We start from the raw sequence: 23640 nt of genomic DNA, 5'->3' as shown, positions 1-23640 counted from the left end.
TTGGAAGTAATCACAGATCTAATAGCTGATGGTACATCATGTACTCTGGAGTTCCAGTGCATACCTACACAGGTTTATTCCAAATAAAACATGTCTGCAAGCAGTGGATGGCTACAGACAGGTTTTCTCTGTAACACACTTGTGTTGGTCATGTTAGGACACATTGCCAAAAGAAGGTCTAATCAAAACAGTGCCTTTGAGGGGATCTGCTGGGCCACTTCAATTGAAGGCAGGTTATATCAGTTGTTGTGTGCGTTCCCAAAGGGGTCATCCTCTCAAAGGTTTTCTCAGGACACAGGACAATCACGGGAGCTTGTTAGAAGTTTTCAGAGAATGGAAAACTGAATGAGGAAAAGGCTGGAAATTTTGCACTGCAGCAACTTTGTTTCCTCTTTCCCAACAGTGCACCTGGCTCTCCCCAGGCCTGGTCTCATCCCTGCAGACGTGTTGTTCTACTCTCCTGTTAGTGTCACTAGGAGACAGAATCAACAACAGCAGTGACAGCAGCGAGTGGTTGGTTGGCTTAGTAGCATCTTTCAAAGAGGAGCAAGCTGTAAGGCAGCATCCTTTTAAAAGCATTTCCAAACCTGAAGGTGCTCGAGTGGAACAAGCCCAGAGACGGGTCTCTACTCCAGCTAACGGGGTGATCAATCGGGACAGCCACCGGAGGGTAACGGCACCTCCTAGTGCACCTACTCCATGACCCAGCAGTTACTCTGTCCCCACGTACGCCTCCGCTCCGGAAAAACTCAGCCAGGTGTCCCAGAGGAATATGCAGGAGTGTTTATTGACAGCTTGTAGGGAGAAGAGGCAATTAATCACGGATCCAGGTTTTCAGTCAGGAAAAAAAGCAAGCTGCGGGTGAACTCAGTACATCATGTTAAAAAAAAACAATAACTGCTCGATGCACAGAAAAGAAAGAAAAGGGTCGACGCAGTGAACAGGAATTAAGGTCCACGTGTGGTGGGTTGGTAAACGGCGTCTTCCGCAGGAGCGCAGCACTAGGAGGTTCACGGGGAGCGTAGCTTTTCTATTTGCAGCCGTTGGCTTGAGTCCACCAAACCGAGCTGCCTAAGCATGAGTAAAAGTGCCCAGTTTAAGGTGTTGAGTTCTAGATGTTTTCACATGTTCTTTGATGAGTAGCTAAGTCACAATGCTGTCGGCGTTCTAAATATTAGGGGGCTTCCAAGTGTTCGTGGAAAAGTAGAATAATAGAAAATTTCCACAAATGTTTAGAAGTCCCTTAATACAGTTCAAATCCTGGCAAAATCGTCAGGAAACCTTAGCAGATTACCTAAGACCACTAGGCCAGTATCTTTCTGACCTGTTTGATTCTAAATGGCTCGGCATGTAGACTAGTTCATTCAGAAAATAGTCGTCCTTCTGGAAAAGGGAAGCTTGGTTGTCCTTAAGGCCTTACTTAGCCGATGAAACCATGTCTTGGGTTTATCAATCAGGGACCCGCAGAAAGGACAAGAAAATGGCCTTTGATTAAACCTAGTTCCCCACCTAGCTCAAGTTGTTTTAAACATGCGTTTGCAGCTAAGCTAAATTGTAGGTTTTGTTCAGACTGATACAGGATAAAGTAGCTCACTTACACCCACATCATTTCCTAGGTACTCCTGTACTCCGATCAAGAGAGAGAATGCTAAGTCTCATCACCCACATGATAGGTGATTCATGAACATGTGTAACAAATATAAATAAACAAGGTGCTCATTTCAGGGGCGGGTTTTACACAGTGGGAGTGAGAAAACTTTTCCTGTCGGGTAATAGCAACTAGAACCGAATAGTTAAATCACAACCTAAAGTGCTTTCAATGGCGCCCGTCCTTAGGGGCCTTCTGATGTTGCCCATGTTGACAGACACGGGAAACCGTGGTGGGAATCGTGATTTCAGTTCTCAGAGCTGGAGTTCCCTTTGTTTTTCCTCCCAGGCAAGGGGAAGCTCGATTTGCTCTGCGGCTGGGAAAGTTTACTGGCCAACAGGGTGAAGGGCTCAATGAGAGTTTTCCGATCGGTCACCGTCACCTCCCACAGCCTCACTTTCTCGCTCCGGGCCCACTGCTGGGCCACTTCCGCATCCACTTGTCTCTGCTCGGAGAGGTCCAGTTTGTTTCCCAGTACGACAATGGCCACCTGAAAGAAATGGATGGAAAGGTGATGCTCGGGCGCTGACAGGTGGCCTCACACACAATGCAGAGCAAACGGGAACTGAGCCACCTGCCTGCCCGTCCTGAGAGCCAAACTCTTGGCCCACCAATGGGTAGCAGGTGAAAGTTTACCTCACATGTGAACGGCAGAGCAACTTGGGAAATCAGTATCCAGGAGATCATAAGGAGTTGGGTAAAATGTGTCCGAGTGCACCTTGGATTAGACTGCATATACCTGATGTTTCGGAGACTGGCAATTCCACACAGAACTGTTAAATCCAGATGCCAACGGGAGCAGGTAGCCAAGGCCGGCCTCCCTCAGCTACCCGAGGGCAGGAATTTCTTTTCTTCTATCATGTTCACCGTATTCCCAGTCCTAGGACGGGGCCTCATGCAAGGTAAGCACTCAGTCCAGGTTGAACAAAGGAACCCCTGAAGACAAGTCATTCGGTCACGAGAGTAAATGCTCAGTATACGCCAAGCACTTGCTGAGCTGATGAGGACACAGCTGAATCTTGCGTGGGAGGAGGGCCCAGCCCGGCAGAGCATCTCTGGGGTGCAGCAGTGAGCGAAAACGGGGGCCATAATGCCCACAAACTCCAGGATGGAAAGCAGCCCCCAGGGCGCAGGGCCCCTTGGCAGTTCTCTCCGGCTCCTCCAACCCTCCCTCAGTTCTCTCTGGCTCCTCCCTCCCTCCTTCCCTCCCTCCCTCCGCAGGAACGAGTCCCCAGAGAACCCTCGAGTTTCATCTTCATGTCTGCGGTCTCCTTTCTTCACCTCCTCCTCAACTACAATGTTTCCAGTCTCTCAGTCTCTCTTCCAGTGTTCTCACCTTGCCTCAGGAAATGCTGGTTCAGCCCTGTGATCCTCAACCTGGCTGGCTTGCTTTTACTACTTCCCTCCTGCCACTAACACTGGGGCTGGGTCCCGGGTGTATTGTCCCGCCATGCTGCCTCCTATTGGCAGTCTACTCCCTTGACCCCTCCTTGACCCTGGCTCAAGGTCACTTCTACAGTACTGTTTTGTTTTTCTTTTTACATTTCTTACCAATCCACAGATCATACAATTCAGTCGTTCAATCACATCAAGAGGAATTGAACAATCAGGACCACAATCAGTTTTAGAACAGTTTCTGCCCCGCATGGTTAAATCGCCTTTAAAATGAGTTGTAGTCTCGATCAGCTCTATTGCTCCCTCCCACCTTCACTGTTTACTCCTGAAATCCCCTCACCCTCCCTATCGCCCGCCCACCCCACCCCTACACTCCCTATAAACACTTGCATCAGTTCTGAGCTCTATGCATCCACTCCTGTGCTTCACAAACTGGGAAGCCCAATAAAAAGCAGTATCAAAGTAGTAAGGATAAAATAATATAAACATGCAAATCAGTAAGAAAAGACCACCCTCACTATTTTTAAAAGCCAGGGAAGAAGTTTCTATCATGGAATATGCACCTGGAGCAAATTCAGGTTGGGTCAGTAGGGAAGTCAGATGACCAGCCAGCAGCAAGTTCAATACACCATCATCAAGGTCACATTGATCTCTTATAACAATGAGGCTTTTCAAGACCCTTGCCTGAGGCTAATGGTCCGCCCCAGCAGCTGGATCTAGCCAGTTACTCTCTGCAGATGGGTTTCCGGCTTCTACTGTCCTCCACAGCCTTCTAAGGCTGTGTTCGCCATTTGGTGTTCGCCATTTAAACTGGTATTTTTCCCTTTGTCATATTTGAATTTTGTTATTGTCATTGTATCACAGAGGCTGGTGCGCTTCCTCCATGTGGACTTAGTTGACTCCTCGCTTAGATGGATGCTTGTTTGAATACAAGCCTTTGAGACCCCTGACACTATTCTGCTTGGTAGCTGGGTACCAACTGCTTTCACCACACTTTGCTGTAGCACCCTTATCTCCAGTGGTCCATTATGACCTTAAAAGCCAACGGTTCTCAACCTGTGGGTCATGACCCCTTTGGGGGGTGGGGATTCTTTCACAGGGGTCGCCCGATTCATAACAGTAGCAAAAGTACAGTTATGAAATAGCAACGAGAATAATTTTATGGTGGGGTCACCACAACAGGAGGAACTGTATTCGAGGGTCGTGGCCTTAGGAAGGTTGAGAACCACTGTTACAAGCTGAAAACTTGCTTCAGACCTGTAACAACCATATAGGCAGGCCAGAACTGCTCCAAGACTAACCCTTTACAGGCGAAGTGGCTGTGGTTTCAAACTGCTGACCTTGAGTTAGGTTTGCAGGCCACCGCATGACCCCATGCCACCAGGAGTCCTTCGGTAAACCCACAGGGCAGAGTAGAACCGTCCCCCAGGGTTCCGGGAGCGGAGTCTTCACAGCATGACGGTCCCTAACATGGTGAACGAAATCCGTTATTTCGAATAACTGCTCGTGAATCTACAATCATCTCAAAGAGTTTAATATTCAAATATAAACACCTGGCTTAAATACACCTAGCCCGCTGTACTCTCAGCTAGGACAGGATCCGGTCCTCTAGACGGGGAGGCAGCCGTGAGAGAACGGGGGAAGGACTGGGGTGTTCTGGGCAAAGGAAGCCTCAGCTGTGGACCATTCATGAAACAAAATCCCGAGGGTGGACAAATGGACGGTAGACCAGAGTCACTGGCGCTCAGTGGAAGCGGACAATGAGCAAAGGTAGGACAATGAGCAAAGGTAAGGTGACAGGGTCAAGCCGGGGCCAGGTTGCACAGCATTTGATAGACTGTAGGAAAGCATGTGGCTCTTGTTTTTCAGTGTTACCAGGTGTTCATTTAATCTGTAAAACTGGAAACAATTTACCTTTGGAAGACAACAACCATGGAGATGAAAGCCTCCGCGTACCATAAAAACTACAGGTGTCAGGATCTGAAGTCATTAAAACCCAACTTGTACGTGGTCTGGATCAAGCTGAACCAGCCCTGTATTTCCTGAACTAACAACAAGGTTACGATGATCACAGATAATGCGAATACAATGTAGTTCTTTGAAACCATTAAACTACCCCAAAGCCCATGCTGCTGTTGAAATAGGATCCCAGGTCAGCGGCAGCGGGGTGAGTGCCTCCCCGTACCTCTTTCTTGTCTTTGAACTTGTCGATTTCTTTCTTTAGGAGCTCCACTCTTTGAAAGGACTCGAGGTTATTCACACTGTACACAAGAACGAAGCCGTCGGCAAAGGAAAAGTAATGCTTTGGCAGCTCCACGCCTTCCTGGAGGCCTCTGGTGTCATAGAGATGCAGCTGCTCCTTGACGCCCCGGTCCGTTTCCACTGAAGCCATGTACACGTCTTCCAGGGTTTCGCAGTCTTCCATGCCTGGAATGAAACAGAAACGCCTCGTCTGGCCGCTTAGCCTTTAAAAGACGGCTTTCCAGGTTCCCTGGTTACCGTCACCGCGTAGAATCAGTAAGTCTGAGAAGTGTGAGGAAGGGCCAGGTGGCAGTGAGGGGTGAGGTTCACAGCCTGGCTTGCTGACAGCACTAAGGGGTACACGAAGCGGTGCAGGAGGGTTGCAGTGGCCCCGCCCCCTCCGGAGCACCGGTCGTTTCGGATTTGGACGTTATCAGTGTTTGGTGAGAGCGCATCATTGCTTTGATTTGCATCTCCCACATGGTTAATGAGCATGCGCACTCCTTCCTCTGTTTGTTATCCATACACTAATACTACTTGGCTACAGCCAATCACCTCACAGGATCCATTTTCCCGGTTTAAAGACTGAGGGTCACGGTGTGTGGGACAGTCCTGTCCGTTGCCATAGTACTGTTCTGAAAGTTTACGTTCTACCTGAAAGTTGGTGACTAGTGTCTAGGATCTTAAAAGCTTATAGAGAGCCATCTCGGACAAAACTTTGGGTCTCTGTTCATTTGGAGCAAAAGAGAAGAAGTGGACCATAGGACTGACCACAAATCACCACCTCCTCGGCCTTGCGACCAAAAGCAGTAGAGGGTGTCCAGGCATCACTACTGAGTGTCCTCGGTATCTGAAGGAGGCTGATCGAAAGGGAGAAACAGGTGGCGCTGAACTTTCCATTCCTAAAGAGTCCAAAGTCACTGGGTCCCCCGAGGCTGGAAGAAGCCCGGAGTTACTGCTCTGAAAGACTCTTTAAACCGGAAGCAAAAGGATCCCCAGAAGCCATCTGTAAGCTAAATAGCACAAAAAGTAAAAGTAATCACCATTGAGGACGGTGCTCTTTAAGAATTATCTCTGAGACCAAACAGTTGAGAGGCTGGGTGAGCAACAGTGAGACAAAGTCGATGGGAATAGAGGAAATTGAATAGGGGGGGCGGGATGAGGATGTTGACACATACCAACGTGCGTGATCATTTTGTATAGAGATGTGGAACGGAAACTTCACAATATGCACTTTTACCAAAAAGGCAGTTTAACATTCCTTAAGAGGCGGTTGCTTTAGTAAACAAGTGCTCTCGTTCCAATTGTAGTGATGTGCTGCCGAAGCAAACACGAACATGTGCTTTCTAAGACTTCTCTTTAGAACTGAGAGTATGTGTATGCTACACACCCCCCAGCACAGAGATGATGGTGAAACTCCTCGTCTCGTGCTAAGAGTCGGAGGATATGGTGCTGCGTGAAATCAGCCAGGCGCACGAGGTCAAGGACAACATGTGTCCACTGGACTAAGTTCAAACAGCAGAATGGGCAAAAGGGAAAATGCACAGCACACGATTCCCGGGCTGAGGACCAGAGACTTCAGCAAGAGCCAGACCAAACCCATTGACTGATACAGCTACTACCTGTGCTGAAAGACATCTCCCCCTCACCCCCCCCCATGTGCCTTTAGGGCCCACACAGGTAGGGGAAGAATAATGATGGCAATGGGGGGGGGGTCAGGCAGTAGCCCTCCCGAAGGGAGGGTACTGTTTTAATAGGAAAGGGAGAGCAAGAGTAGACCTCATTCCGGTGTGCAATCCACAAGGACAAAGTTACTGCTCGGAGCAGCTCGTTCCCAGACATGCCTGCAGGGCCGCCCTCGGCTTGAGATTTGACGTCCCCACCTTAGATGACAGTGCTACAGAGGCTAGCTCTAAAGACATATTTCAGAGGAGTAGCCAGTCTGACCTACCCACATGGGGGTAAACCAACAGACCAGGAATGAGAGCAAAGCCACGAAGTCCCAAAGGATACCTAATTGTAGGCCTCTGATTGCGGGTGAAGGGGTGGGGGCCCAGCACATGGTACCTTATCTGAACTGGTTGGAGATTATTATTCACAAAGGGGCCACAATGAAAGGCAGTGGTTCTCAACCTTCCTAATGCTGAGACCCTTTAATATACAGTTCCTCATGTTGTGGTGACCCCCCCAACCATAAAATTATTTCATTGCTACTTCATAACTAATTTTGCTACTGTTATGAATCAGGCTACCCCCGTGAAAGGGTCGTTCGACCCCCAAAGGGGTCACAACCCACAGGTTGAGGACTGCTGGTCTAAGGTGTGTGTGCGGGTGTGTGTGTCCATCCCTGACTGTCGGAATAGCAATGCAGACTTAAAGGATGCTTGCCATTTGGACACGAATGTTGCTCTATGTCATGATTTCTGTTAGACTTGTGACTATGTTTTTTGTTTTTATTATTGTTGTTATCTTTTTAAAAATTGTTACTGGGATGGACAATCCTACGGAGACAGTGAGCAGACCAAGGGTTCCAGGGGAGGGAGGTGGGCGGGGAGCCAACAATGATGGGTACAGGGGAAGAATAAGTATTCTAAAATGGTTTTTCTAGTAGTGTTTGATCAATCAAATTGTATCTGAGAGGAATTGCTGAGAGGTGAACAATAGGCAAACATAATAGTGGGAAAGGAGGGAAAAGGGGGAAATGTATACATGTTTGTTTATATCTGTATATATATATATATGTAGATGAAATAAGGAAACAGATGGACTTTGGGCCTCTACTTAAATCTTACCTCAGTACAAGAATGGTTTGTTCTAGTAATGTGGCATTGTATGTTCCCTGCCTATCTGACATAATTGCTGAAGACAAATGGGTGCATAAGCAAATGTGGTGAAGAAAGCTTAGGGTGCCCGGCTATCAAAAGAGTGTCTGGGGCCCTAAAGCGTTCTAGTTAAACAAGCAGCCATCTAGCAGGGAAGCAACCAAGCCCGCATGGAGGACTCAAGCACACCAGCCTGTGTGCTCAAGAGGTGGCAACAGAAGTTCAAAAACACACAACCAAATCAATGTGAAGGCGCCTGGATGTAGCCCCAAAGTGCACCAACAAGACAAGCGGGCAGTCCCTCTCAGAAGGGCCTCACAAACGTAGGGTGTGGCCTGGTACTGATGAACCACATAAATCATCCTCTAGATCTTTAAGATTTCTTCCCCTTACTATTAAGGTATTTATGTGGTATACCTCATTAATCATGTTAGATGTGTCTGTTCATTTGTATATTTAAGATCGCTCAGTAGATGGTAGTCAAGGTAGACGACCCCTCAGAGACAGCGACAGGGGCAATGGTTCCCTGAGGAAGGGAGAGGATGGGGAGGGGGAGATGGGAGTTGACAGCATTGATGATTGTAGAACCCAACCAGATGGGACTGAACAACAGAACTGTATGGGAAGGGAAGGGATATATTGGAATGAGTAAGATATGTTATAACATATAATAAAATACTATTTTAGTAATGATGACAAATATTTTTTAAAGTATAACAATTTGGCAATGAGATTTACTATTATGCGTATATGTGTAAGTAAGTGGCAGAAAATTCCAAAGCTAAATACATAAATTGGAGAATGAAAACGAGGCTGATTTCAAATGTAGCTTCATCGGCTGAGTGGCCCCTTTTGTTCTCCATCAGGTCAAGGGCAGCAGGCAAGAGCTCATCAAGATGGTTAGTTCAGTAAGATAAAAATGTACTCTCCCATATTTGTCAAGGGTGAACGCTTTGAAGACCTGTGATTGCTTGCTGTTTCTCTAATACAAATCTCACTTTAGTCTGGCCTGCGATGGCGTGTCTTCCACGACCTCCTTACAGGCAGACATGTGGTCTTCTCTCCCGCTACATGCCCACCAAGTCCAATCACAACCTACTCCAGGTAGCCAGTATTTGATAATCATTTGACTGTATGAATAAAATGCATGAAACAATACAAGGGGGCTTTAAAAAGTTCAGCAGTAAAAATGGAATGAAAAAATCATGAAAATTTTCATACACTTTGTGAAGCTCTTGTATAATTCACAAAATTAAGTCACATTGAAGCTAGTAGCTTTTTAAATCCTACCCGGCAATGGCTGTGAAATAAGAGAACATTTAGTAGTTTCTTCAGTCAGCAATGCCATGACGCCCAGGCCAATATTAGTTAGGTAAATACAGAGGGACCCAACTAGATGGAAAGGTTTGGTATATGATTAGATGTGCACATTGGCATTTCTGTTCTCCCCAGCTACAAGCTCCCGTGAGCACCAGTGAGCTTCAGTCATACCAGTTATCAGCAAGGTGTTTTCCCTCCCCTGCCTTTCGGCTCCCATGGATGAAGCTTCACTTCTGGGTACCCTCACCCGTCTTTAGATTTTCCAGGACCAACAAGATCCCAAGCAGTGTCCGGGACCTCTTCAGGAACTAGGGAAACACCATCTTACCTATAGTGTGGTTCCCATAAAGAAGCTGCTCCAGAATTGCAGTTTTCCCCACAGACAACAATCCACAAACCACAACCTTGCAGCCCTTGCCCATCTTCTCTCAGGAGATCACTGTGAAGAGAACAGAAGGTCTTTAAAATTCCATGTTGTTGAAACCAGCCTGTTCTTTCTTCTCACGTTTAACGTCGAGGAAGACACGCACATGGTGGGTAGCTTTCAAATTTGAATAAGGGATTTCCTTCCAAGTCCCATCCCTCGGTCTCCCATTTGCTCCGTGAGAGCAATCAATCTTACAGTTTCTTACAGGGGTCGTCTCTGATTTATGATGCTTGCCAGTTACAAAGAACCACGCTTGCTGTCTGCCCATGGTTCCATTTTGTACACCTTTTCCTTAGTAATATACACTCCATATGACATCGCACTGTATAGTTTGCTCACATTATCATTCTCATGCCAACGCCCAGAGACAAAGTTTGGATTTAGATAGAAAGATGCTGATAAGGAAATGCAATAATAATGAAAAAAATCAGGGATTATGACTTACATCAGGACTAACAATGGAATCCCCAGGAAAGAGGCCTGTCCTAAGTCAGGGACTATACACATACAATATTGTTGCAGATGTTAAAGATCAACATAACTACATGTTTAATAGGAATGCATGTTTTTTCAAAAGAATAAGCACATTTTATACAAAGAACATTATAATACAGATATGCCAGTAGGAATCCTAATTGTGTCCTAGATTAAACCTTGAAAAGTTAAAATGTCTTGGAACAGCCTACTCATCAATGTTTACATGGTAAAATACACATTTACATAAACATTTAAGGGGAAATAAAGATAAGAATACAGAGTAGATATAATTTTTTTAAAGAAATATTTGTGTTACTGTCTTTTCTCCAGAGATTTGAGAAATTGAATTTTGTTAGCTGCATACAAAAACAAACAAATATTGCTGCCATATCAATTTTGACTCAGAGTGACCTATACAGATAGGGCTTGTGGGGCTTTAAGCCTTTATGGGAGCAGAGTCTCATCTTCCTCCATTGGAGTTTGAACTATCAGCCTCGTGGTTAGCAACGCCTGGCCAATACCAAACCCCAGGCCACATGGGCGCTCTTAATTAGTTTTTGAGGAAGAGACTTAATGCTAGAAATATGACTTAAGTGCTTTATGAGAAAAGGGGAAACCATTTCCCCTACATCCCAACTTACTCCAAAGAGATTTTCCTCAAAGCGTTTTTGTTTCCTTCCTCTACATACCAAAAGTCAGGGCAGAAAGGAATAATAAAATCCCTATTCATCTCTTTATTCTTAGTAAAATTATTTTAAGGCAACAAGGTTAATTTGGTAAGAGTTTTCTAAATTGCGTTTTGCCACCTCCCACCCCTCCTTTCCCTAAGTCCCTTCTCTTGCAGACATGTCGAATATGTCCGAGTCCAGCTTCTGAGATGTAAACAAAGCCCTGGGAGCCAGAAGACACCTCCAACAAGAAAATGTAATTTAAAAAGAAAGGAAGAAAATTAAATTAACCTGGGATCGATGAACCCAGAGGGAGAGCAAGTAGAAAGAGGGGTTCGTGGGGCGGGGGATGCTGTCAAGGAGTCCACGTGAAAACGCAGGTTTGGAAACTGGTAGCAAGTGTACCTTCTAGTTGACGTGATTGAAATTTGGTATGATATATGCATTCCCAACTAATAATTTAAAGAAGAAAATTAAGCATTGTCATCAAAGGGATGGTGATGTACTTGGGCTCATGTGCTTACTCTGGCCTGTAGCAACTGGACATTCAGAGCAGAGCACATCTGACTGTTGGGAAAATGGTAGTTCTAGTCATGTTTATGCGGGTTACAAATAACTTTCCATGTTGTTTCTCATCAGCAGTGAAAACACGCACCAGCCTATGAGCTCCCCATAAGTTTTCTCTCTTAGGCTGTTCTTCTCATGGCCCAGAGCATTCACAACACTCCCCTGCTGATCGGAAAACTCGCCAAGTGCTGCTGGAACACAGCAGTCCTTTCCGAAGCTGTACGCGACATGCCAGAAGAGAAATAACCATGGCCGATGAGATGCCACCTTTCCTTCCCAGGGAGCGGGCTTAGGATCCTCTGAATCTTCCCAGAATACTTATCCTTTGCTTTCCAAAAAACTACTTCTCTTAGGGGATTCCCTCCACTTGGACTCTTAATATAACTTCATTAGAAAAACTCCTGTTCTATTAATAGGTACGGTTTTAGGTGATATTGATCATGTGTGGCAAGGCCCGTTTCAAAATTATTTTTAAAATAATTTTATTGGGAGCTTGTACAACTCTTATCAAAATCCATACATACATCCATTGTGTCAAGCACATTTGTACATGTGTTGCCATCATCAGTCTCAAAACATTTGCTTTCTACTTGAGACCCTGGTATCAGCTCCTCATTTTTCCCCTCCCTCCCTGCCCCCCACATCATGAACCCTTGATAATTTATAAATTATTATTTTGTCATGTCTTACAGTCTGACATCTCCCTTCACCCACTTTCTGTTGTCCGTCCCCCAGGGAGGGGGTTATATGTAGATCCTTGTGATCAGTTCCCCCTTTCCACCCCACCTTCCCTCCAACCTCCTGGTATCGCCACTCTCACCACATACTTCTGAATTTATGATTGATATAATCTCATATATCAGTGGATTCTACTTGCACTACACATTGTGATTTCTCTGTAATTTATGATACCATTGGACATTTCTTTCCAAAGCTATTTAATAAAAATAGTTAAAATTTAAAAGGTCATTGCCACCTAGGCACTTGGGAAGAAGATAAAAAGAAATAAATCTTCCACAGGATAGAAAAACTGACGACAGCAAGACCCATCTCCACATGAGAAAAGGCTGCTGCTGGGCCTTAAACTTTGATTTTTCTATTACTTCAATTATTTCCTAAGGAAATGGACTGGTGGCCACTTCTGACCTCTAGCTTCCTAAGGAGAAGAAACCAACTCCAGGCCGACCCAACTGTCACAAAGCAGAGGCCAGGCTTGCCTCTGCCCTCCAATGTCTTTCATCCGAATCTGACCCAATGATCCCTCCCACAACACCTTACCACATATACGCGAGTATAAGCCGACCCGAATATCAGCCAAGGCACCTAATTTTACCACCAAAACTGCATTAAGAATGTGCTGGAAAACTCGGCTTACACACGAGTATATATGGTACTTCACTGTTGGGTTCAATAATTCATTTCAAGGGCCCCACAGAACTCAGACAAAACTCAAAATCACAGGGTGATTCAGGAGGCTAACAAGTTGCAAAGTGTTAAGGATACAGTTCTTTTGTACGTAGTGCCTCTTAGCCACGTTGGCAGGTATGTCTCTCTGGTCCCCTGGCTCTCGGCCATGTGGTCCCTTGGCATCTGCCTTGTTCAGTGGGCCAGCAAACCCACCTCCACTCTGTCTCACGTTCTTGGTGCTGCAGCCTCTGCTTGGTGCCTGTGCAGCTTTACTGGTGACTCTTCTTTCTTGATGGTCCAGGGATCTCCATCTGCTTCGGAGCTGGCTTTCTTATACCCAGAGGGAAGGGTTAGAGTGATGGAAATCCTGCCTCCGGATATGTAGAGACATAAATGGAAGGACGTGGACCACAACTCCACATTTTGATGTATTTGCTCAGTGAAAGTTTCTATGATTTCATCGTAACACTTTCTGATTTACCACTGTAAAAGTGGTGCTCATAGTTAAATACACTTAGATTGACAAATAAGAACGACTAAAAGCTTAGTTCGATGGGCATTATGATATTTTTCAATTCCACGATAAAGGGGCAGCATTGTTCTGATAAAGGCAGGTTGTTTATGAACCCTGAACAGGCACTGACTCTTGAGCTGCGTGAAGAGAGCGAGGTCCACTCTGTAACGGAGGGGAATGCAGGAGCTGCAGAGCCGACCCTAGGACTTTAAACCTGGACGACTGATTCCCCTGGTGGCACAGAGATTAAGCGCTGCCTGCTAACGACATGGTGGGCAGCGGAAGAGGTGGCTGTCTACCCCTGCAGAGATCTGCAGCTTTGGCAACCCCAGGCGGCCAGTCCTGCTCTGCCATCCCATGGATTCGATTCTGACTCCCTGTGGCCCTATAGGGCGGGGTACAGCGGCCCCTGTGGGTTTCTGAGGCTGTAACTCTTCATGGGGTAAAGGCCTCATCTGCCTCCTGTTGAGTGGCTGGTGGTTTTGAACTGCTGGCTTGAGCGTAAGGAGCCCAATGTATCACCACTACGTCAACAGTGTTCCCATCCTATAGGGTCACTAGGATAGGCAGCAAGGGATTTTGGAGGTAAATGACTAAGAGAAACGTGCCGACCAGGAAAGGGCCCACCCAGTTCTACATACACGCGGCTTTGCGTTCCAGGGTAAACGGTAAGGTTGCTAGAGAACAAAAACATGACCTAGTCCATTCCTGTGGAAAACACAGTTTGGTGAATATTCTTTCTGAAGAACCACCAGAACCCGCTCACCCAAATTGTTAAGAATTCTGTTCTTCTGTTTAAGGGGGATCATTCTGAGGATTAAGGTATGCTTGATCCAAGCCATGGTGTTTTCAGTGGCTTCACATGCATGTGAACAGTGGGCAGGGAAGACTGGTGCTGGTAAAAGTAACAGAGCACAGGACTGCCAGTCTATCTGGTCAGAAATACAGCCAGAACGCTCCTTAGCAGCCAGGATGAGGAGACTTCCTCTCCCGTCCTGTGGACACGTTCTCAGGAAAGACCATGCTTGGTAAAGCCGAGGGGCGGTGACGGAGGGGAAGACCCTTGACAGGATGGACTGACGCAGTGGCTGCGGCCGTGGGCTCGACCATGAGGTTGGTGAAGGTGGCACCAGAGCAGGTGTTTCATTGTGTTGTGTGTAGGGCCACAATGAGCGGGCCTGACTCCGGCACACCTGACAACAAAATTCTCCTTTTCTAAGTAAAACATGGTGTTTGTTTTTAAGCAAACAGAAAAATACTAACACTTTCGTAATGTCAACAATGTAGGAGAGAGGCTGTGGCTCTGATCTCAAAATTAACACCACATGGGAGAACTTCACAGAGGCAGAGGGACATGCAATGCTTTGACTGATCCACACATGAATAAAATTTACATATATAAGCATCACTGAAGCGGTTGACTGCAAACACTATTGCGCCTAATAAAATGTAGTGAACACAATCCACATTAGCATTCTTTGATTCGTTCAGCAAATATTTATTCCAAGCCCATCATAATGCAAGACATCAGGAACAAACTAGGAGTCAGGAGGGGAAAACAGAGTTGATGTCCTCAGGAGTCCCCAAATCAATGAACAATACAAATCCAAATTTTGTCAGCCACAAATGATCACTGATTTTTTTTTAATTTATTGGAACAGACAGCCCTCATTTTTCTCCCTCAGAACAGCTAGTGGGTTTGATCCACTGACCTTGTGCTTCTCAGCTCAGTGTATAGACCACTGTGCCACAACAGGCGGATCACTGATTATTTACACCACCAGAATCTTCCTTTTCTTTCTCTCTTTCTTAATCATTTTATTGGGTGAATCTTCTTCCTAAATGAGTCAGTTATTGCTGATTCTTTTCTCTTACACCCCATATCTAAGCTATTGGTAAATCCTGGAAGTGCCACCTTCAAAACACAGCCAGGGTGTACCCCCTGACGCCCCAATACTGGGGAGGTGGGGTGAATAATCACAATTGCAGTATGAGGGGGCTTCAAGAAGTACATAGAAAACCTCCTTTGTCCCTTTAATCTTTCAATCCTATTTCTCCCATGACTTTGAAGCCCCCTCCAACTTCTGTGGCTTAGAAAGCAATCCTAAACCCTAAAACTTGCAAACACATTACCTTGCATAATAAAAGGAGCTTAACAGGTACAATTAAGTCAATGGTCTTAAGGAAGGTATATACTTCAGTATAAGCCGACCTGACTATCAGCTGAGGCACCTAATTTTACCACAAAAACTGCATTTAAAATGTGCTGGAAGAAGCACACCAGCCTGTGTGATCCCGAGGTGACAAAGGGATCAGTTATCAGGCATCAAAGAACAAAACTTATCATTGTGTGCTCACCTCCCTGATACAATCACTGAAGACAAATGTGTGCATAAGCAAATGCGGTGAAGAAAGCTGATGGTGCCTGGCTATCAAAAGATAGAGCATCTGGGGTCTCAAAGGCTTGAAGGTAAACAAGCGGCCATCTAGCTCAGAAGCAACAAAGCCCACATGGAAGAAGCACACCAGCCTGTGTGATCACCAGGTGTCGAAGGGATCAGGTATCAGGCTTCATCAGCACAAAAAATCATTGTAAATGAGGGGGAGTGCAGAGTGGAGACCTAAATCCTAGACATTCCTTTACTGAAGGGCTGCAGGGAGGAGACGAGCCAGTCAGGGTGTGATGTAGCAAGGATGAAACATACAACTTTTCTCGTTTCTAAATGCTTCCTTCCCCCACCACCACCACCATCATGATCCCATTTCTACCTTGCAAGTCTGGCTAGACTAGAGGATGTACACTGGTACAGATAGGAACTGGAAACGCAGGGAATCCAGGGTGGATAATCCCTTCAGGACCAGTAGTGGGGGTGGCGATACTGGGAGGGTAGAGGGAGAGTGGGTTGGAAACAGGGAACCGATTACAAGGATCTACATGTTACCTCCTCCCTGGGGGATGGACAACAGAAAAGTGGGTGAAGGGAGACGTCAGACAGGGCAAGATATGACAAAATAATAATTTATAAATTATCAAGGGCTCATGAAGGAGGGGGGAGTGGGGAGGGAGGGAGAAAAAAAGAGGACCTGATGCCAGGGGATTAAGTGGAGAGCAAATGCTTTGAGAATGATGAGGGCAATGAATGTACAGATGTGCTTTACACAATTGATGTATGTATGGATTGTGATAAGAGTTGTATGAACCCCTAATAAAATGATTTAAAAAATAAAAATTAAAAACATACCAGAAAAAGAAAACCAGTGTTCCCAAGGGGTGGTATCGCCCACTTCAGGAAACTGATCTAGCATAATAGATACCTTATGATGCTTAATGCCAGCGTAGAAGAAGCTAGTCTGCTTTGTTTCCTATTACATCCTTCCCAGGTAGGACAAAACCTAGCACAATACATTGTTGTGGTAGGTGCTGTCAAGAGCTGGTTCTGCATCACAGGGACCCTGTGTACAACAGACTAAAATGCTGCTCAGACCTGGGCCATCCTACAACCACAGCTATATTTGAGCCCATGTTGCAGCCACGGTCTCAATCCATATCACTGCAGGTCCTTCTCTTTCCTCTGAGCTTCTACTTGACCAAGCATGATGTCCCTTTCCAGGGACTATTCACTCGTGATAACAGAAGCCAGTGTAACTGAGATGAAGTCTTTCCATCCTCATTCTGTGCCCTCTGGCTTACTTCTCCCATAGGGTTTCTGAGACTGGAAATCTTTTGCTTTTTTTAAACAGTTATAGTGGCACTTAATCCCCATATCACACAATTCAATAGCTCAATCATATCAAGAAGAGCTGTACAATCATTACCACAATCAATTTTAGAACGTTCTCTTTTTCCCCCATGGTTAAATCACTTATTTAAAGCGAGTTATGTAATCACCATCAGTTCTAGTGCAAGACTGGAAATCTTTATGGGAGCGGACAGCCTCATTTTTCTCCAGAGGTTGGCTTGGCAAGTTTATATTGACAACCTTGTGATTGGCAGCCTAATGTCCAACCCACAGCACCACCAGAGCTCCTTAGACACACGTGAAACCAAAAACCAAACTCGCTGTCATTTAGTCATGTTGACTCCTCGTGACTCCGCTGTGGGTTTCCAAAACTAATTATTTACAAAAACAAAAAGCCTCTCCTTGTCCCCCCACCAAGGTGCCCAGTAGTTTTGAACTGCTGACCATGACAATCACAGCCCAATGCACAACCACTTCACCACCACAGCTCCCTCCAAAACACATTAGGACTTGATACTTGAATAACCAGTAAATCAAAGGAGGAGTTTTACCATGGTAAAGCTATGGTTTTGTTGTGTTTGGTTTTTTTTTTTTTTAAAGAAAAAAGATAGAAAAATAGTTTGCCCGGAAATTGATTCTGAAGTATAGTGACATTATTTGATGGTATAACTGTCCCATTGGGTCTCCTAGGCTGTAATCTTTAACAGAGGAGATTAGCAGGTGTTTTTCTCCTCCAGGCTGGCTGGCAAGATACAAACTGCCAATCTTTTGGGTAAGGTATAAGTAGCTAAAATGCTTAACCGTTGTGCCACCAGGGCTCCTTAGAAAAGCATTAAGTAGTTGGGAAAAATAGCCCAAACCGCTACTAATTTAAAACCTAAGTATAATTCTCTCTCAAACCATGACCACGTTGCAACACCTAAAATTTAGAAAGGAATTAAAATCACAAGACGGCATCAAAAATGGCAATATTCTGGAGAAATACCCAAAACTAGGAAGCGGTTTTTCCATAAGGAAACAGCGTTGGACAGCATTTTCTAGGCATTTCTTTCCAACACACTCGTACCTGCCAAAAAGTCTTGGCAAATAAATATGTTGCTTCTCTTTTAAAAAACAAAACAAAAAAACGTGTTCTGACATACCAATTCTGGGATCAAATCCGCAGGATGGAAAAGCACGGAAATGGAAAGGCGCCGAGAGATCCTCCTCAGCTCCGAGGGCCTCTTAAGGCAACCCCCCTAAAAATGCAGATCTGCAGGGGCTTCAGCCCGAATGGCATGGGCGCAGCCCCGACCCACGCAGCCCGGATCCACAAAGGCCCTGTTTGGGGGCTGGGGAGACGTGTGGGGGTGGGGTGGGGGAGGGTGCCTTTCAGCTGAGTCGGGCCCAGATTCCCGAAGCTCGTCCCAAGAGGGGACACGGTGCTGCGAACGGGCGCTGCTTCAGCCGTGCGTCAGGTCCCCGCACACCTCCGAGCACCCCAAGATACCGACGCCCCGGCTGAAAGGATGGCCCCAAAGCGGTCCGCAACCTTGAGAGCCCGGCGCCCAACTTGCCTCCTCTGGGCAGAGGGACTGTCGGGGACCCTCGCTTTCCCAGCTAACGCCAGCGATCCCGTTCCCTGTGGGGTGCTACAGCCTCTGGGGCTCGAATCCTGCAGAGTAGGGGGCGGGACGATAGGATAAACTGTGCCCAATCCCGACAGAGCTCCGCCCACCAGACTCGCGGTCTGAACTACATGTCCCATGAAGCTCTGGGGCGTCGCAGCGCTCTTCCGGAAAAAGGGTCGCTGCGTTTGGGGAGGAGCCCAAGGGATTGTGGGAGAAAGGCTTCTTCCTTTCCGTCGGGCGGCGGCCATCAGGTAGGCTGTGTGCGTGGTATTCGCCGCTCTATCCATCGCTCATCCCCTTTTGCCTCAGCCATCCGAGCTCGAGGACTTTACCTTCTCGGAGCTCTTCTTTCTCGCTACGCTTCCCGAGTTCGCCCAGGATGCAGGGCTGCGCGGACAGGGACAGTCGAGCCTCAGAGCGGGCTGAGGGAAAATGTGATGGCGGCGCCGACCCGACCCGGGCCCGGAGCATGAAGGAAAGGGAGGCGTGGAGACGGGCATGGCAGGCTAGACTGAGAGCGCCATGGAAGCGTGTCCGGCGGGTTGCGGCGGGGTAAATGGGTTTCTCTGGGGAGTTAACCTTCAGCGGCGACGCGGGACGTTAGGTTACATGGTGTTCGCGAGGTCTGCTTACTTGCCGGGGACACGGACGTGTCCCAAGCTTCATTCATTCCTGCGACAGACGTTCCCCGCGCCCTGTCCCTGCTCCTAGCGCGGGTGAAGGAGGCGACTGGGCGAACGAGGTTCGTGGGGTGACGACGAGCCGTTTCCCACGCCAGGGGGTGGTGGGGGAACCAAGATGGACGGGCATCTTCTCTGTATGCGCTAACCAGGTGATTTGTCCTCCTTGTCGCAAAGGTGAGCCGAGATGGGTGCGTACAAGTACATCCAGGAGCTGTGGAGGAAGAAGCAGTCGGACGTGATGCGCTTCCTCCTGCGGGTCCGCTGTTGGCAGTACCGCCAGCTCTCGGCGCTGCACCGGGCGCCGCGCCCCACCCGGCCGGACAAGGCACGCAGACTGGGCTACAAGGCCAAGCAAGGTGCGCGCCCCGCTGCCCGGGTCAAATAGCGCGCCGGCGAGCAGCCACCCCAGTGAGGCTGGGGCTTCTTTAGCCAACAGGCCGTGGAGCGCTCTAGATGTAGTGGAAGGTGCGCCATTGCGTGACAGTAAAAGAAGCGCCCGCTGTGGGATGTGGCAGATGTATCAGGATTACAGATGTGTGTCTGCACTGAGCTAGTGCCGAGGGAATTCCCCCTTTAGTGTGATGTGGTACACCTGGCATTATGATGAATTTTAAAGAACCCTTACAGTGTATTTTAATCATTTTATTGTGGTTTCGTACAACTCTTTCACAATCCATACAACCATCCATTGTGTCAAGCACACGTGTACATTTGTTGCCATCATCATTCTCAAAACATTTGCTTTCTAGAGTGTATTTTCTTAAATGAGTTTCCTAACCTAGTCTTGTTCCGTTCCCCTCAGCTGCATGATGTCTTCTCCCTGACTCTTGATAAAACCAGTATCATCTTTCTGTATAGGTTATGTCATCTATCGGATTCGAGTCCGTCGTGGTGGCCGCAAACGCCCAGTTCCCAAGGGTGCAACCTATGGCAAACCTGTCCATCACGGTGTTAACCAGCTGAAGTTTGCTCGAAGCCTTCAATCGGTCGCTGAGGTGGGTGGTTTTTCTTTTGAGTACGGGCAGTCCCCAGATTACAAACCCGTCCTATTCCTCAGTCTGTCTTGAAGTAAACGGTTAAGTGTGACTTCTAAACATTACAGTAACAGTATACTAAAAGCTAGTCTTTAAAACAAGATAGTAATAATGTCTGGTATGTATAGGGTCTGTCATGAACTGTAGATACCTACCGGTTTTTAGTGTGGTAGGCATTACAATGGTGGCTTAGTACATGAAGGACTGACGGCACCTGAAAATGGTGATGAGGAAGGATTTGAACAATTTATCTTTGTTTACTTGTACTTCCGTGACTTATTGTATATAAAATAATTTGTGGAGCTATAATATTAATCTCAGTAAGAAAAACATTTGTTGAAGTGTAATAGAAAGACTTCTCAATTGTTTCTGATATGTCTGCGGTCACTATATTCAAGGAAACTTATGAATGAAGCCACATGTGTGTGAATTTATTGGAACCTAAGGTTTGGAAGGTCGAGACTGCCTTACTAGCCGATCTCTGAGTGGATACTGAAGCTGTTGGGTTACTGATCCATTTGTATAGAAAGACTAGTTGTACCCTACTGGTTGTGGGTGTTCTGATTTAACAAATTATGCTCGGTTATAGCAAACTAGAATGGCCTAAGTTTTTTTACTTAGTGAATTGCCTTTTAAATTTAATGCAAGCACAATGTATGAATGAGACTACATGTAGCCTGCAAGGCCTGAACAGTTTGCTGCTGGTATCTCATAAGAAAATGAAGATGGCCCTCAAATCTAATTTTAGCCAGGTGCTCTTAAATATTATCTAAGGGTCTTCACGTGTGTTAACAAAGGCCTAGCCTGCCACTTCTTGCAGGGCCAGCCTCCTGGAGAATGAATGGGTGTTAGGCATTAGAATTCTGGCTTCCTGATTTGCTGCCGTGGGAAATTTTGAGAGGCTGACTGGGGACACTTTTTCTTGGTCTAGGAGCGAGCTGGACGCCACTGTGGAGCCCTGAGGGTTCTGAATTCTTACTGGGTTGGTGAAGATTCCACATACAAATTTTTCGAAGTTATCCTCATTGATCCATTCCATAAAGCTATCAGAAGGAATCCTGACACTCAGTGGATCACTAAGCCAGTCCACAAGCACAGAGAGATGCGGGGTCTGACGTCTGCGGGCCGCAAGAGCCGGGGCCTAGGAAAGGGCCACAAGTTCCACCACACAATCGGTGGTTCCCGCCGCGCTGCTTGGAGAAGGCGCAACACCCTGCAGCTCCACCGTTACCGCTGATCTATGTCATGTTTGTAAAGCTCATGTCTAATAAACATTCAGGACAGTCACATCTGTTTTAAAGTGTTTTTTAATTTGTTAAAATGGTAGTAGTTTGCAAGTTTCATGAATGCATTGTCAAGTTATGAAAGTAAAAGTGCAATAATGTCTAAAGACCCGTGGTAGTATATCTTATTAGGGAGTCCTGTGTCTGTCTAAATTGACAGTCTGTGGTATAATGGGTGTAAAATAAATTCTTCTAAAGGAACATTGCATTCAGCGCTTTCTGTAAAATTTGGTGCATGTGCTGAAGCCTACAGCTTGGGGTGATGAAATGATCTGGTTTAACTCCCAAGGGGCTAGAGCATTGGGGGATTCTTTAGCCTTGTTTTTGGTGTTTGACAGGGGAAAGTTAGGACCACTTGGAATATTTGCAAAGTGGGAGAAAACTGGATTTTTCATGTTGGGACCAGAGTCCACATTTTCATACTCTGAATTCTTGGGATTGCAGGAATAGGCTGACCGTGTTCCTTTTTAGAATAAATGTTGCAAGAGTTGTAGTGTAATAAACCGTGGTTGCTAGGCTTAAGAGTTACCTTGGTCTCCACTATCATTTAAAATCACATTAAAAGGTCTTGGAGTCCCTTCCCTTGCCGCCTCCATTTCTGGGCTGTGTAGACTCCTGGGTTTTACACAGTCAGGTGTCCTATGTCAAAGTAACGAAATTGAGCTCTAGGTGAAGGAGATAGATTTGGAAGGGAGGCATGTTAGGCTAGGTAGCTAAACCACTTTTGGTCACTGATACCTTTCAGGTGTGTATGGACAAAATATGTCTTAACAGTTTTATTGGCATATAATTCCCATATAACACGTAAATAGTTTGATCATATTTAGAGTTGTACAATCAACAAAATACCTGAAGGCTACTAACTGGGAGGTTAAGTTTGTGGTTTGAGGCTCACCAACTGGGGGGGGGGAGGAGGTCAGATGTCTGCTCCAATAAGGATTTGCCCTTAGTGCCTTCAAACTGGCTCTCCCTCAAACCCTGTGCATCACTGTCCATCATCCTCAACAGATCGTTTTTGGAACACTTACATCTACTCCCATAAGGAAAAGTCCTCGGTGACAACACAGGTTCTGGTTTCATTACGCTCCAGTTTACTTACCCCTTGTTGACCCTTACAGATCTTCCAGTCCATAAACGTAGCCTCTCTGCAGTGGGTGCCCAGCATGCCACAACATCCGCATCCTTAATGCTTCTGTTGCTCAGAATCAGTTGGACTGTGGGAAATAGCAGGATTAATCAAATTCTAAGTTTGCTGATGACAATAGGTAAATATAATCTGGCATCTTTTGCCTAACTCCCGTATTTTCTTTTTTGTTTCGCAGCCCACTTCGTAACTAAAACCTAGATTTCTACACAAAGCACTGCATTCTGATCATGTGTAGAGATAGTTCAAAGGAATAAATGTATACTGAACTAAAAACAAGTGGACCTTGTCTTTTGTCATTAACTTAGGTGCTTCAACGGAACTATACGGTGCAAAAATGTTCTTTTCCTGAAACTATATTTGGAAAGTAAAGGGATTTAGGCCAGGATCATTATCCAAGGGCTGGCTAACTCCTTGCTATGCGACAGCAAAGTCCTCAACCAACCTCAGGCTCTCCCTACATCTACTGAGACTTCATGTTTTACTGCTGTCCCCAACCCCCCAGCCTCCTGGCTCTTCCTTAACATTCTCATGGCTAAATGTCATCGTAGCCTTTGCCTAACCACTACATGATTCATTCTCAGTTGTGTCAATACTTTCATATAGGTATGTATTCAAACCCATTATGACTAATAAAATGTTCTTTTGGGAATACAGAAA

At 46.2% G+C, this 23640-nt stretch overlaps 2 protein-coding genes across 3 annotated transcripts; one reads left to right on the top strand and one right to left on the bottom strand.

Annotated features, from left to right (window-relative positions):
* Window positions 1-760: 760 nt before the first annotated feature.
* NKIRAS1 (NFKB inhibitor interacting Ras like 1) lies at window positions 761-18879 on the bottom strand. 2 transcript variants are annotated; one of them, XM_075547164.1, is made up of 4 exons: window positions 18783-18879; window positions 9755-9865; window positions 5229-5470; window positions 761-2138 (listed from the first exon to the last, which is right to left on the bottom strand). In XM_075547164.1, the coding sequence occupies exons 2-4, from the start codon at window positions 9846-9848 to the stop codon at window positions 1896-1898; spliced, it is 579 nt and encodes a 192-aa protein (XP_075403279.1). In that variant the 5' UTR covers window positions 9849-9865; window positions 18783-18879; the 3' UTR covers window positions 761-1895. The 2 variants fall into 2 exon arrangements, with proteins under 2 accessions (XP_075403279.1, XP_075403278.1); XM_075547163.1 differs by having other exon boundaries at window positions 18369-18870.
* A 130-nt stretch (window positions 18880-19009) lies between these two features.
* On the top strand, window positions 19010-21840 carry RPL15 (ribosomal protein L15). Its single transcript, XM_075547161.1, has 4 exons — window positions 19010-19087; window positions 19694-19875; window positions 20378-20514; window positions 21485-21840. Exons 2-4 carry the CDS (start codon window positions 19704-19706, stop codon window positions 21788-21790), a joined length of 615 nt encoding a protein of 204 aa, XP_075403276.1. The 5' UTR covers window positions 19010-19087; window positions 19694-19703; the 3' UTR covers window positions 21791-21840.
* The last annotated feature ends 1800 nt before the right edge of the window (window positions 21841-23640 follow it).

Source organism: Tenrec ecaudatus, chromosome 4, assembly GCF_050624435.1.
Source record: "Tenrec ecaudatus isolate mTenEca1 chromosome 4, mTenEca1.hap1, whole genome shotgun sequence".
NCBI lineage: Eukaryota > Metazoa > Chordata > Mammalia > Afrosoricida > Tenrecidae > Tenrec > Tenrec ecaudatus.
Note: the sequence above shows the minus strand (reverse complement) of the source record. Positions and strands in the feature narration are given on the sequence as shown.